The 12,808-nt window shown below is 39.9% G+C and overlaps 1 protein-coding gene across 1 annotated transcript; it reads right to left on the reverse strand.

Annotated features, from left to right (window-relative positions):
• Positions 1-76: 76 nt before the first annotated feature.
• On the reverse strand, positions 77-12,572 carry arg1 (arginase 1). Its single transcript, XM_042397122.1, has 8 exons — positions 12,172-12,572; positions 12,025-12,097; positions 8,940-9,114; positions 7,794-7,953; positions 6,860-6,954; positions 6,471-6,575; positions 4,319-4,455; positions 77-2,928 (listed from the first exon to the last, which is right to left on the reverse strand). The coding sequence occupies exons 1-8, from the start codon at positions 12,301-12,303 to the stop codon at positions 2,765-2,767; spliced, it is 1,041 nt and encodes a 346-aa protein (XP_042253056.1). The 5' UTR covers positions 12,304-12,572; the 3' UTR covers positions 77-2,764.
• Between the last annotated feature and the right edge of the window lie 236 nt (positions 12,573-12,808).

A 12,808-nucleotide genomic window follows, 5' to 3' on the forward strand; every position in this document is an offset into this window, starting at 1 on the left:
AAGTTGTGAACCAGCAGCTCTGATGTGTCGACACATTGATTTGTAAGATAATAATCAAAGGAACATTTATATTGATTCATCGCTCTTTTAAATCACACAGGAAGTATTATTTTATATTTCTGGTGAAACGTTTTTATTTTATTCTTCACTGTGACTCGAGCTGCGTTTCCTGCTGCTGACGGTTTTCAGCTCCATGTGATTTATTATTTATATGGATGCTATAAATAGCTGCAGAGCTGCGTGTGTGTGTGTGTGTGTGTGTGTGTGTGTGTGTGTGTGTGTGTGTGTGTGTGTGATGACAGCTGATCTGCTGTAACACAAACAGTGACTCTGCATTTCTTCCCTCCGAGCAGGCAGCAGGTTGAAAACAGCTGATCGAGGTCGTCTTTGTACGTTTATGTTTAATTATGGGAGCGAAAAGATTAAAGATAAAACAGATCCGTGTGAGCTTTATGAACCTGACGAGGAGAACGTGTCACATATGCATCAAATACAAAAAAGACTGAACTAATGAGACAAAATCAATGAATAAGAAACCAGGAATGAACAAAAATGAAGAAGCTTTAAGTTATTACAGACAGTCTGTAATTGTGTGTTTATGTTTTTATATGAATGAGGATAAATGGATCATCTGACATCAGTTTTATGCGTCTCCTCACGTCAGCGTTTACAGGATCAAGAAACAGCAGCGAGAAAAGCCTTAAAAGTAACCAATCAGATGTAAAAACAGTAAAGAAAACAGTCAAATATAGAAATGACGTCACCGAACCTGCTTCTCAACATCTAAAACCGAAGCTGTTAAAGTAAAGTAACGATCCGTTCGTGGTGTAACTGCTGGTTCGTCCTCTGAGCTGCTGCTGCTGCAGTTTGCTGCTTGTAACATTTGTTTTATTGCAAAGAAATGTGTGAGCCGTAACAATAAATGTAACGACGTTTTAAAGACATTTGATGATGTGAAACGTGATTCTAATCAGAGTAAATAAAGAATTAAACGCTGCTGCAACAGAAAGCTGGTGTGTTGATCCAGGTCTCACTGCTCTGTCGTGATGGAATAAACTGTCATTTAGTTTCATTCCTGTTTTTAATGGCTGGTGTTGCTTTGTGTAGTTTGTTTGCGAGTCATGAACAGGCTGCCAGTATGAAGACGTTAACTTTCGATGACGTCGAACCAGACGTCGGATGATTCAGAGTTCGTGAGTTTTTCTGTAACAACAACAGAGAAACTTAATCAGCTGTTAAACTCCACAGATGCTCACTAAGGTATAAAGTCATTTGATACGTAACCATGGAAACATGTTTCGAGGTTGATCCCCGTGTTACCAGCTGATGGTGCTGAAGCTTTACTGTTGGACCAGCGACCGGGCAGCCTGCGTAACTCTTGTTTTGAATATTGAATTTAAAATAAAATGATGCTGACCACAGATTTATAATGTGTATCAATCTAATGATCTGTTTTTATTTCATCTATCTTTTGTCACACTGTGAAGCTTTGGTCCTAAATTTCTGTCTGAATCTTGACGCAGGCCGACTTTCGTCCTCAAAGCTTTAATTTATTAGTGGATTTATAATCAGTTGAGCCATTTAAGGATATTTTTTTAGATTTCTCAGAGACAAAAGCTGAAATAACTCAAACTGGTGATGAGAACATAAACATTAACGATCCGTTGCTTTTACGCTTCAGTTCGTTCAGATTAAACAACAAGATGTAACGTGTTAATATTTGCACAGAGCCAGGCTAGCTGTTTCCACCTGTTTCCAGTCTTTATGCTAAGCTAAGCTAACCAGTTTTACCTTCATGTTTACCGTAAAAACATGAGAGTTGTATCGATCTTCAAATGTCAAACAGATCTTTTTAAAGCAGTTTCACTGAGGACGCGACTAACTCCACACACAGGAAACTATTAAATAATCGTCACAGTAAACACGAGGAAATGTTCTGCTTTGTCTTTATTTCATTGTGTCAAACAGTGAAGTTTATAAATGACATTTGACATGCGGGACTGACGTCAGCAGGCTGTTAGTTTAATTATAAAACACTTTTCATTTGATGTAGGAAAAACTCCACAACCTCAACACGAGGTACATTTCTCTTTTTGATTTTAAAAGGAAATCTGATCATCTACAATTTAATGATTTAATGGTTTAATCTGGAAAAATGATCATAAGCTCCAGTAAAGTGACTAAATGGACTTTGTGATGTGATGTATTTATCTTGTATTGAAACACTTCATTCATGCATTTATGTATCTCCCAAATGCTAAATATACTTTTCCCACCCGTCTGTCGAACTCTAGCTGGGTGCATTTGATTTGCAGCTCTTGTTTTCCACAAATAGCCACGAATCAAACGCACCCAGACAGGAAGTCACCGAGGAGCGAGTGAAGCGTTAAAATAATTTCTGCTGTTTTTCTTTAGATTTAAACTTCAGACTGAGTCCTGAGCAGCAGCAGACATTCAGTCTTTTGTTTCTTTGGTTTAAAGCGTCACAGACAGTTTGGTAAACAAGCGTGTGCAGTTCACTGACCTCACCTGACGGGATTTCTGAGTATTAAAGTTCAAATTTGGAAGTTTCTGACCTGAGGCTCATGGGTATTGTAGTATTTTTTAGTAAACAAAACGTGATTTCTCAGAAACAAAGTTGAAATAATTCAAACTGGTGATCGTAATCATGTTATAATCCGATCGTCCGTTAAGCACCTGTTGGTGATCAGAGAGGCGTTCAGGTGTCCGTCAGTGCAGTCAGAGAGGCCGGCGTCGGGGCCCGTCACGGCTCAGGCATGCGGTAGTCGGCCGGGTGGTTTCCCTCGCGGAGGCGTCCGAAACAACTGAGTAACAGGTCGACGGCCGTCTTCACCGTGGACTGGACCTCCTCCTCGTTCTGACCCCTCAGAGGGTTCACCTCCACCAGATCCACCGCCGACAGAAGACCTGCAGGACAGCAGTAACGGTTAGATCACTTTACACAATCAAGAGAGAAATGTTGTCAAATCTGCAGTTTGTGGTCTTAGATGTAAAAAGTGTTTTTCCTCATTCTGTAGGATGATGTGACGAATCTACTGGTTTATATTCTGACACCAGTTTACATTATTTACACTTTGCTTCTGAGAAATCATGTTTCGTCCCCAGATTTTGGTGGAAGAATACTACAATACCCATGAGCCTCGGCTGCTGTCGGTATGAAAAAGAAGTTGTGATGAATTCAAAACGCTTCATCGCTGACGTTGTGAACAAAACGTGGCGCCATAGTCGCTGAATTCACTGAAAAGTGACACAGAACTTTAGAATGAACTGAACCACGCTGCACATGTGGTGCATGTCACTCTGTGATTGGATGTTTCTGGGTTTTGGGAGTCCTGATGTTTTTATGTCCACAGGCTTGTTGTCATTTCAACCTTTTTTTTTTATCAAAGAAGCACATTTTTTTCTAACACAGATGATTTAAGCAGGAGAGTTTCATGTTGATCCAAACTGTAGCAGAGAGAACTGAGGTCCTGTTCACACCTGGTACTAACATCCGTCTCTCTAAATACAGGCGTAAACGCACCCAAGACGCGTTGAGGACGGGTTGAGATCTGATCACACAGACAACATTCAGAGGTGGTCTGGGCCGCATGTGGCCACATTCATTTAGTAGTGTAAACGCAATGCATCCTGGGACACATTGAATGACGCCTACTCAACCAACGTCCTCTATTTCCCGGCAGACTAAACACACGACCCTCCGTCCAAAGATGTTCAACTTGTCTGATAACAGGATGAACTAATTATTTTGTTTTTCATGTGAATTAAAAATGTAATCCACCTCCCAGTGGTCACTCAGGACGTGTGTGGAGACGGATGTTAATACCTGGTGTAAACAGGGCCTGAGAGTCACGAACGCCGTCTGTGTGAAACATGAATGGAGTTGTGAAGAGTGAGGAACGTTTTCAGGTGCTGCTGGTTCCTGCAGTAAAAGTCTCTCTGCTACAGTTTGGATCAACATTAAACTCCCCTTGTTAACTACAACTCCCAAGGTGCATTTCAGCAAGAAACATCCAATTACAGAGATTAAAATGAACGCGTCAGGAATGCGGAAAAACACACAGGCTGGTAAGCATAATGCTGTTGCTATAAACACATTTAACTCAAACTCACTTTGCAATAACAGCTGTCAGCACTGCGGCCGAAGCTTCATCATCGTTTTTTATAAATCTTCAAAACATGATTGAAGGTCTGAATTGATGAAATGTCTGGTTTTGTTTCTCTGTTTTCATCGCAGCGCTACGATTCATCAGATAATCATCACCTGATCATCTGACACAGATCTTTTGTGTCGTACCTGTCTGGCACAGGTGTTCAGTGATGTACACGCCCTCTCTGTAGGTGAGCCCTCCGACTACAGGTGTCCCGGTCGCCGGGGTAACAGAGGGGTCGATAGCATCGATGTCGTAGCTCAGGTGAATCGGCTTCTTTACTCTGTTAAAACACATTTATCATCATTGCTGATATCTGACACGATAACTTCATTTATACACCTTCATACAAACAGGATTAAAGCAGAACAGACAAACAATAAAAACAAACATTGACAACAATAAATCAAATTTTGATTTAAACAAAACATTAAAATGTTGAAAATAGATAAATAAAAGTCAGATAAAATGATTAAAACTTAAAAACTAAAGCTAAAATTGAAAGCCAGATTAAATAGATAGGTCTTTAATTTCCCTTTAAAAGCTCAGAAAGCCACTCTAATATCAGAGGTAGTGTGTTTGTTCCACAGGCAGCCTCATCACTACTTTTATGGGACACATAAGGAACATTTAAAAGAACCTCAGTGATCTCGCTGGAACATCAAATGACGGAATATCTCTGATGTAGGGAGGAGCGAGGATATTTAAAGGGCACCTATTACGTTGATTTCCAGCTCTGTATTTTTATTCTGGGACTCCACTAGAGTAGCTTTGCATGATTCACAGTTAAAAACTGTATTTATGCAGCCCCTCAGTTCAGCCTCCGTCTCTAACAGGCAGACTTAGTTCCTGTCTCTTTAAGGCCCCGCCTCCTGATGAGCCCACTCTGTTCTGATTGGTCAGCTTCAGGAAGCCTGCTGAGGGGCAGCTGTATCAGGGTCGTGTTAAGTTACCGCCAATGCAAACCCAACATTTCCTGCTTTACTGCTTCATATTAAAAGCTTTTAAAAGACTAAACAATAGGATGGGACTTTTAATTGTGAAGAATTTACAGGAGGTGAAACGTGTTCCTCACTGAATTAGCAGAGCTTCGTAAGCGGTGCAAAAAAAAACGGTTGAAATAATGTAGAGAGGAATATCACAAGCAGAAACAGCCACAGTGATGATGATGTTTGATGAAGAGCTGCAGACCTCCAACAGAGTCATGGTTCAGTGTGGAAAAACAGCATAATGTTAGCGTAGCGGAGCAGTAAACTGGTGCGCTGTGTGTGGAGCAGACGACCATATAAAGAAATCCGTCGCCATCCGACGTCGACTCACAGGGATTACTGCTACATCTATCTATCTAATGACACATGGGCCACTTTTAACATCAATATCTGACATTGAAACATATATACGTATGACTGAAAATAAGGAAAAGCATTATAAGTCCCCTTTAAAGCTTTATAAACCAGTAAAAGAACTTTAAAATCCATTCTGATGTTTTAATGACCTTGTTAAAATGAGAATTAAAATTGAATCTGTTTGCATTGAGTGCAGTTTTTTTTCTCTTGGTGTTTTAGTTCCTATTAAAAGCATCTCAGTTTTTTCCTCATTTAGTTTTAAAAAGTTTTTACTCATCCAAATATTAACGTCAGTGAGACAGGAGAGTTTGCAGTGCATTGGGGTCATTTGGCGAGACAGAGATGTACGATTGTGTGTCATCAGCAAAAAACGGTAATTGACATGGTGACAGTTAATAATGTTTCCATATAATGTAATATATAACCAAACAATCTCAACACAAGAGCCATTTAGTAGCTGTTGTGGAGCTTTTGTTCACAAAATTTTCACCTCACCTCACTGACAACTGGAAAAACTATCTGCTGATGAAGATTGTGATACGATCGAAAGCTCCAGAACAGCTGCTAAATGGACCTTCTGATACTGTTTTGTCAATGATTGTTTCCTGAACTTTTCACCTCAAATCATACCGATGGTTTTGCATATTTATGCTACAAAACATGAATCATTCATCAGTTTTTAGATCGCTTTCCTTCTGTCCATCCAGCTGCTGGTTTCTGTTCATTTCTGTAGAAACCGACCTGAAACACATCGTCCATTAGAGTCGATGTTTAGCTTCCTTTGTCCAGAAGTAGATTAATGATCTACTGTCGTTGTGACGATAATGAAATCATCAAGTCGGACAACCTCAAACATCTGCAGCTGGTGTTGTGAGACGGCTGTCATAAACATAATAAATGTAAAGTACTGAGGTCAGAACAGTGACGCCGGAGATCTGGAGATGGAGCTTACTTGGCAGACAGGTAGTCACATGTCTCCTCCATGACTCGGGCCACACCGAGCCGATCCACCTCTGACATGGAAAACACCTTCACACCCAGAAGCTTCAGGATGTAACTGTGAAAATAAAATAAACCAAATACTGTTTGTACCAAACAATCATTAAGTTATTTTGTTGTGTTTAACTTGAGGAAATTGAGCCAAATATCCATATTTGAAATTCCTTAAAAATGATTCTGTGTCTTTCTGGAAGATCTGATACTGAAGCTCATTTGCATCATCTGCTCTCTGGCCTTTATATGATATTATTTCTATTGTCTGCTGTTTTACAAATCCTTTTTAAAAACCTGATGAACCAGGTCTGAAATGTGGATCTTCTTCAGATAAACTCAGATACGTACTGCTCCTCCGGGTCCACGTCTCTCAGACCGATGTAGACGAGATCTCTGGCCGATACGCACGGTTTGATCCACGAGAAGTTTGGCAGGACGGGAATCTGGCAGCGTTTTAAGGACACAGACAGAAACGGGATACAGTTTGCTGTCAGTGCTGACGTTTGGCAATGAAACATTTTCTCACATTCTATCAAAATCTAAACTTTCAGTCAACATACTGCAGGGCGTTTCCTGTGCGTCGATTATCAAAATATATTATCAAAACATATTTGTATATGTATTTCTGGTATCTTGTTGCCAAATATATAATTTCTGGTATAATTTGTGGTAAAATCCACAAAAAGCAACTTTCATTCAGTGATTAAAGGTCAATCACTTGTACTTATACTAGTAAACCCCCGACCTTCACACAGATGGTACATCCCAATAAACCATACGTCACATGACTGCGCTGTGTAGCCAATTAAATCAGGTAATTAATAGGTAACACATCTAGAAATATAGACATTATTGCTTATTTTGATTGTAATTCCTGTAATATAAGTAATAAGATAAGATTCATTAAGTTATGCTGTTCACCTAATTTCATAAATAAATAAATCCAAATTTTCCAAATCTACCTCAAACTTAAAGGTTTTACATTTGAATTATCTCATCATTAAGATACATTGAAATTAATTGACAGTAAAAAGGTTAAATGTTTTTGAAGCACAAAAAGTATCTTATTAATTAATTTATTGTATCTTTTTTTGACAAAAAATACATTTATGATGTATTATTGTGTTTATTTCTTTGTTTTCATGCTGTGATGTCTGAGTTTTTGTAATTCAGTCTGTTAAAGCTTTAAAAATAAAGAAATCAGGTGTGAATCTGAACAGTTTTCTGTAAACGTGGTCACACAGCAGGCGTCCCTGATAAACTGCTAACTGACTGAACCGACCTTGGAGTGCAGCTCATGGAGCAGGAAAGACATCGGCTGTCCGTGGATGTTCCCGGTGGTTGACGTCAACGGCGTGTTGATGTCGGCGTGGGCGTCGACCCAAACGACGCTCAGTTCACCGACCGCCGCCGAGTGACCGTGAATCGAGCCGATCGCCAGACTGAAGAAGAAAAACAGAGATCGAGACGTCTGAGCAGTCGAAAGAAGAAGTACTGAGACTTTTTATGAAGTAAAAGTCAAAATCTTCAGTGGTGGAAAGTAACGAAGTACATTTACTCAAGTATTTAAGTACAGTTTTGAGGTACTTGTACTTTACTTGAGTATTTCCATGTGATGCTACTTTCTACATTTCAGAGGGAAATATTGTACTTTCTACTCCACTACATTTATTTGACAGCTTTAGTTACTTTTCAGATGAAGATTTGACACAATGGATAATATAACAAGCTTTTAAAATACAACACATTGTTAAAGATGAAACCAGTGGTTTCCAACCTTTTTGTCTTTTGACGTCTTACAAAAAGCAGTGTGTAGTCGGGGTCACATTTCACATGTCTATGAGTTGTTAACAGCTCCACCAAATAGTGATTTTTCCCTCTAAACTTCTCACATGCTTTCATTTCAATAAATGTTCAAATGATCCAATATTTCAGCAAAAATCAAAGATTAGAGAAAAAGTCCAAAAACTGAAAACAGATTTGTGTATCAGAACTTTGTTTTTTCTTCTTTCCTCTCCCATTAATCATCTCACCACCCCTCAGATTTATCTGCTGACCCTTTGGAGGGGCCCCACCCCTAGGTTGGGAACCACTGGACTAAACTAGCTAACTGTATATAAAGTAGTGTAAACTAGCTCCACCTCCAGCAGCTACAACAGTAACATGCTGCTCTAACACTGATGCTTCACTATTAATAATCTAATGATGTCATATATAATAATATATCAGTCAGAGGGACCAAACCACTACTTTTACTGCAATACTTTAACTACATCAAGCTCATAATACTTATGTACTTTTACTGCAATACTTCAACTACATCAAGCTCATAATACTTATGTACTTTTACTGCAATACTTTAACTACATCAAGCTCATAATACTTATGTACTTTTACTGCAGTAAAGGATGTGTTGAAGGAGACTCACCTGTGATCTCCTCCCAGCATCACTGAGGTGTGTCCGTCCTTCTTCACAGCCTGCACCGCCGCTGACAGCCTCTGGTTGGCGCTGCCCACCGCCCGCACGCCCTTCACCCGCCCGACCGGCTCGTCGGAGGCCACCTCCTCGAACGTCAGGTTCCCATAATCCTTCACTGCACAGCCTGCAGAGACACACACACACAGAAATGACAAATAATTTAAAAAGCTATCTGTCACTCAGCAGATCCTTCGTTTCTTTATTTCCAGCCAACAGGAGAGTTGAGGAAATATAACCTTTGTTACAGGTTAATTTTCCCATGATGCTCTCTGTGTGAACATCAACAGTCAGAGGATCGTTCGCTCTGTTTGGTTTTCTGTCTGATGCCGCTGCAGCTGCTGCTCTGTGTGGAAATCTGTACATTTTGCAATGCAAAGTAAACAGGTTCATGGTGAAATGAGTCACTTATGAAATGTCTGTTACTGTGTAGCACACTGTCCTCTGAAGTGACACCAGGAACACATCAGAGCAGACGTCTCCTGGTCTCACTCTGCACAATACGATAGATTGTTTCAGATGTTATCAAGTGTCCATAATAAGACTCAGCAGCTTCACTGTAACATCTGAAACTATTCCTCCAAGGCCAGTATTTCCACTCAGGTTCTTTTATGTGCAAACTGAAAATAAAAAACACAAGAGGTTGTGATATGAAACTGTAAACAGAACCACATTCCTGCACATGCTCAGTGGCGTCTGTCTTACACTGAACTACTCTCCAGAGACTGAAAACATGATGCTGTTATTTTGTGTGTTTGTTTGTTTCTTTGTTTCTTTCTTTATTATTACGCCACTTAAATCCTAAATTTGACCTCCTAAACAGGCTCAAAAACTCACCAAATTTGGCACACATATCAGGTCTGGTGAAATGTTTGATGAAATGTAAAAATTAACCCCTAAAGTGCTAAAATGTGCTCTCTAGCGCCACCTATGTCACTAAAATGGCAGCCACGGCCCGTAGGAATGTTGTAGAGAAACCAAAACTCAATTATTCGTCTCAACAAGACCTATAAATCATACACTGACACCCCTGACCTAAATCCAACAGGAAGTCTGCAATTAGTCTTTCAAAATAAGACTTTGCCCCAATTTTGGCCCCCGAACAAACGTTATCTCCTCCGAGGGTGTTAATGATATCAGCTTCAAACTTTAATAGGTGACTTATGACACTGTGCTGAAAAAAATGTTGTTAAAAACTTTGTAATAACTCTATAACTAAAACTATGTGGAAGCAGTAAAGATGTGGGTTCACTCACACTCTCCATTCAAATATATGAGTATTTTTCTGTGTCCAGCTGCAGTTACTTATTGTCTCTACACACCTGACAGTACACATGTCAATCAAACTTTGACCAGGTCATGTGGGTTAAAAGTCTTTACTTTTCTAAAAATAGACTTGATGAAAATTAGGAAAATAATTTGTTTTACACACAAACTCATCAAGAGTTTTCACTTTACTAATTGAAATTCAAGTGAATGGGCCCAAAACTTGCATGATTTTGATGACACAGGTGTGAGCGAGACAGACAAAAACTCTCATCCTGTCAATCAAACTTTCAAAATAAAAGCACACCACACTTGTAAGAAACATCCCTCATTTTTAAAAAGCAAAATGATCTGATCCCGACGGGCCAGAGCGCGAAGTCCCGACCGACGCTGCTCGCAGCTTTAATTAGTGTTTGGATCCGTTTCTAAACAAACAACCAAACTCTTCATGATGAAGGATCATGTGACCCAGTGCAGCGGTGAGACTCACTGACCTGTTTTTAATAGTTTCTGGACGACAACGGAGAAATAAGATATATCAGGCTTTGATACACACACAATACTTGTTAGTAGATCAGTATCAACACACACACACACACACACACACACACACACACACATCTATTACTGTGTGTGTGTGTGTGTGTGTGTGTGTGGAGGATGAAGGTCAGATACCTCTTCAATGTCTTCTATAGTGTTCCATTAATAAAACTGAGTGTGCAGCATGACTCAGATCACACACACACACACACACACACACACACATACACACACACACACACACACACAGGTCTTATCCTGCTCAGCGCTGTAAGTCTCTGAAGATTTAAATCGTCTCCCAGTCGAACAGTCTGTCTGTTGTCACTGTGACAATAACTAATAAAGTTGAGTCAAACATTTCAACCTGCTGCTCTGTTCTGTTGACCGACTGTTTTATCAGTTTGTAAACATACAAATCTGATGTTTTCAATTAAATCTTGTATTTTTTTGTTAAGTTTTCAAATCAGAAATCATCACGTTAAAAAGTGTTCGATGTTAGTTTGAACATGTTGAACAAGCTGAATATGCCCCCTTTAAAAAGTGAAATGCTTATATTTACTTATAACATTACAGTATTATTTGCTGTTTACATGTGAGGTGTCACCACAGAGATGGAGGCTTGTTTACGTCAACTCAGATGAATCAATAAAGCACAAACACCTTCCAGCACGAGGAGACGGCAGCGTGTACGTCGCTCGAGAGGCAAAACTCAGGGCAAAAAAAAAACCCCTTTAATCATTTACTGCAGCTTTACACTTTAACAGCTGGAGACTCAGATGAACATTTAACAAACTCAGTTTCTCACCTCTGGATTCTGGCAGTCGGTCGGTGTGAGATTTTAGTGAATTTCATCAAATTAAAACTGTCCAAATTACTGCTGGTGGAAAGTAACTTAGTACATTTACTCAAGTACTATAACAGAACTTTTTCTTCTTTCCTCTCTCGTTAATCATCTCACGACCCCTCAGATTTATCTGCTGACCCTTTGGAGGGGCCCGACCCCTAGGTTGGTTTACTGCGATACTTCAACTATACCAAGCTCATAATACTTTTGTACTTTTACTGTAGGAGGATTTTTCATGCAGTACTTTTACTTGTAATGGAGTATTTTTTACACTGTATGAATACTGATACTCTGTTCTTATTTCATTTTTAATCAGTAAAGATTAACTGACTGAATGTTTTTATTTCAATGATGATCAGAGTTTGTTATTGACAGTTTTCAGGTCACCTTGTGCCTGCAGTTTGTCCCGCAGTCCTGCAGCTCTGATCAGATCCGGTCCTCTCTCCACGCCGCCTCTGCGCTGCGCAACGACACAAGAAGCAGATTTACAGCCGGACCGCAGCTCACGGTGTTCACGTTTCCGCTTGTCCTCACCTGTCCCTTGGAGAAAGGTGCTCCGATGATCCCCGCCGACCGCTCATGACGATGATGATGATGATGATGATGATGAAGACTCCGCTTGGAGACAGTCAGCACGAGCTGCCGCAGCGTCCTCGCGCTCCACATGTTAACGATCCGCAGACAGACACAGACTGTCACCGACCGACCGGAGCCTCGTAAAAGACTCCCCGCAGGACACCGCCTCTGACGTCACCGCGCGACCCGGGTGCGGCAGCGGCAGGGATGATGATGATGATGATGGTGGTGGTGGTGGTGGTGATGATGATGAGGTGTGACGTCATTACTGAGTTAAGTAGCGGGTTGTTTATCCGACTGATCGTTAATTTAACTCTTTGATGGCTTTAATTTCTCAATAAAATTAACATTTATTAATTAAAACAGCAGAAACTTGAGAGGATTTATTCATCAAAACAGCTGTATGGAAGCCCACAAGAGCCAAAAAAATTAAGCTTAAAGGAAACTGAATTCTTAATTATATTAAGAGATGAGAGGCAAAAGGGAGATCAAAATATAAAAGAGAATATTTGGTTGAAATAAACCATTACCAAATCTCAGCATTATTTATAAAGTATTTTTTATCTCTTCTTTGGAAAAAATCATAGACTGTATA

Source organism: Thunnus maccoyii, chromosome 20 (genome assembly GCF_910596095.1).
Source record: "Thunnus maccoyii chromosome 20, fThuMac1.1, whole genome shotgun sequence".
Lineage (NCBI taxonomy): Eukaryota > Metazoa > Chordata > Actinopteri > Scombriformes > Scombridae > Thunnus > Thunnus maccoyii.

What these genes read in the sequence shown, in the direction of transcription:
- arg1 (XM_042397122.1), bottom strand. Translation starts at nt 12,303, where the DNA reads ATGTGGAGCGCGAGGACGCTGCGGCAGCTCGTGCTGACTGTCTCCAAG. An exon ending in TCCATGAGCTGCACTCCAAG is followed by an intron (nt 6,955 to 7,793) that starts GTCGGTTCAGTC and finishes AAACGCTGCCAG; the next exon opens with ATTCCCGTCCTGCCAAACTT. An exon ending in TGAACACCTGTGCCAGACAG is followed by an intron (nt 2,929 to 4,318) that starts GTACGACACAAA and finishes GCTGTCCTGCAG; the next exon opens with GTCTTCTGTCGGCGGTGGAT.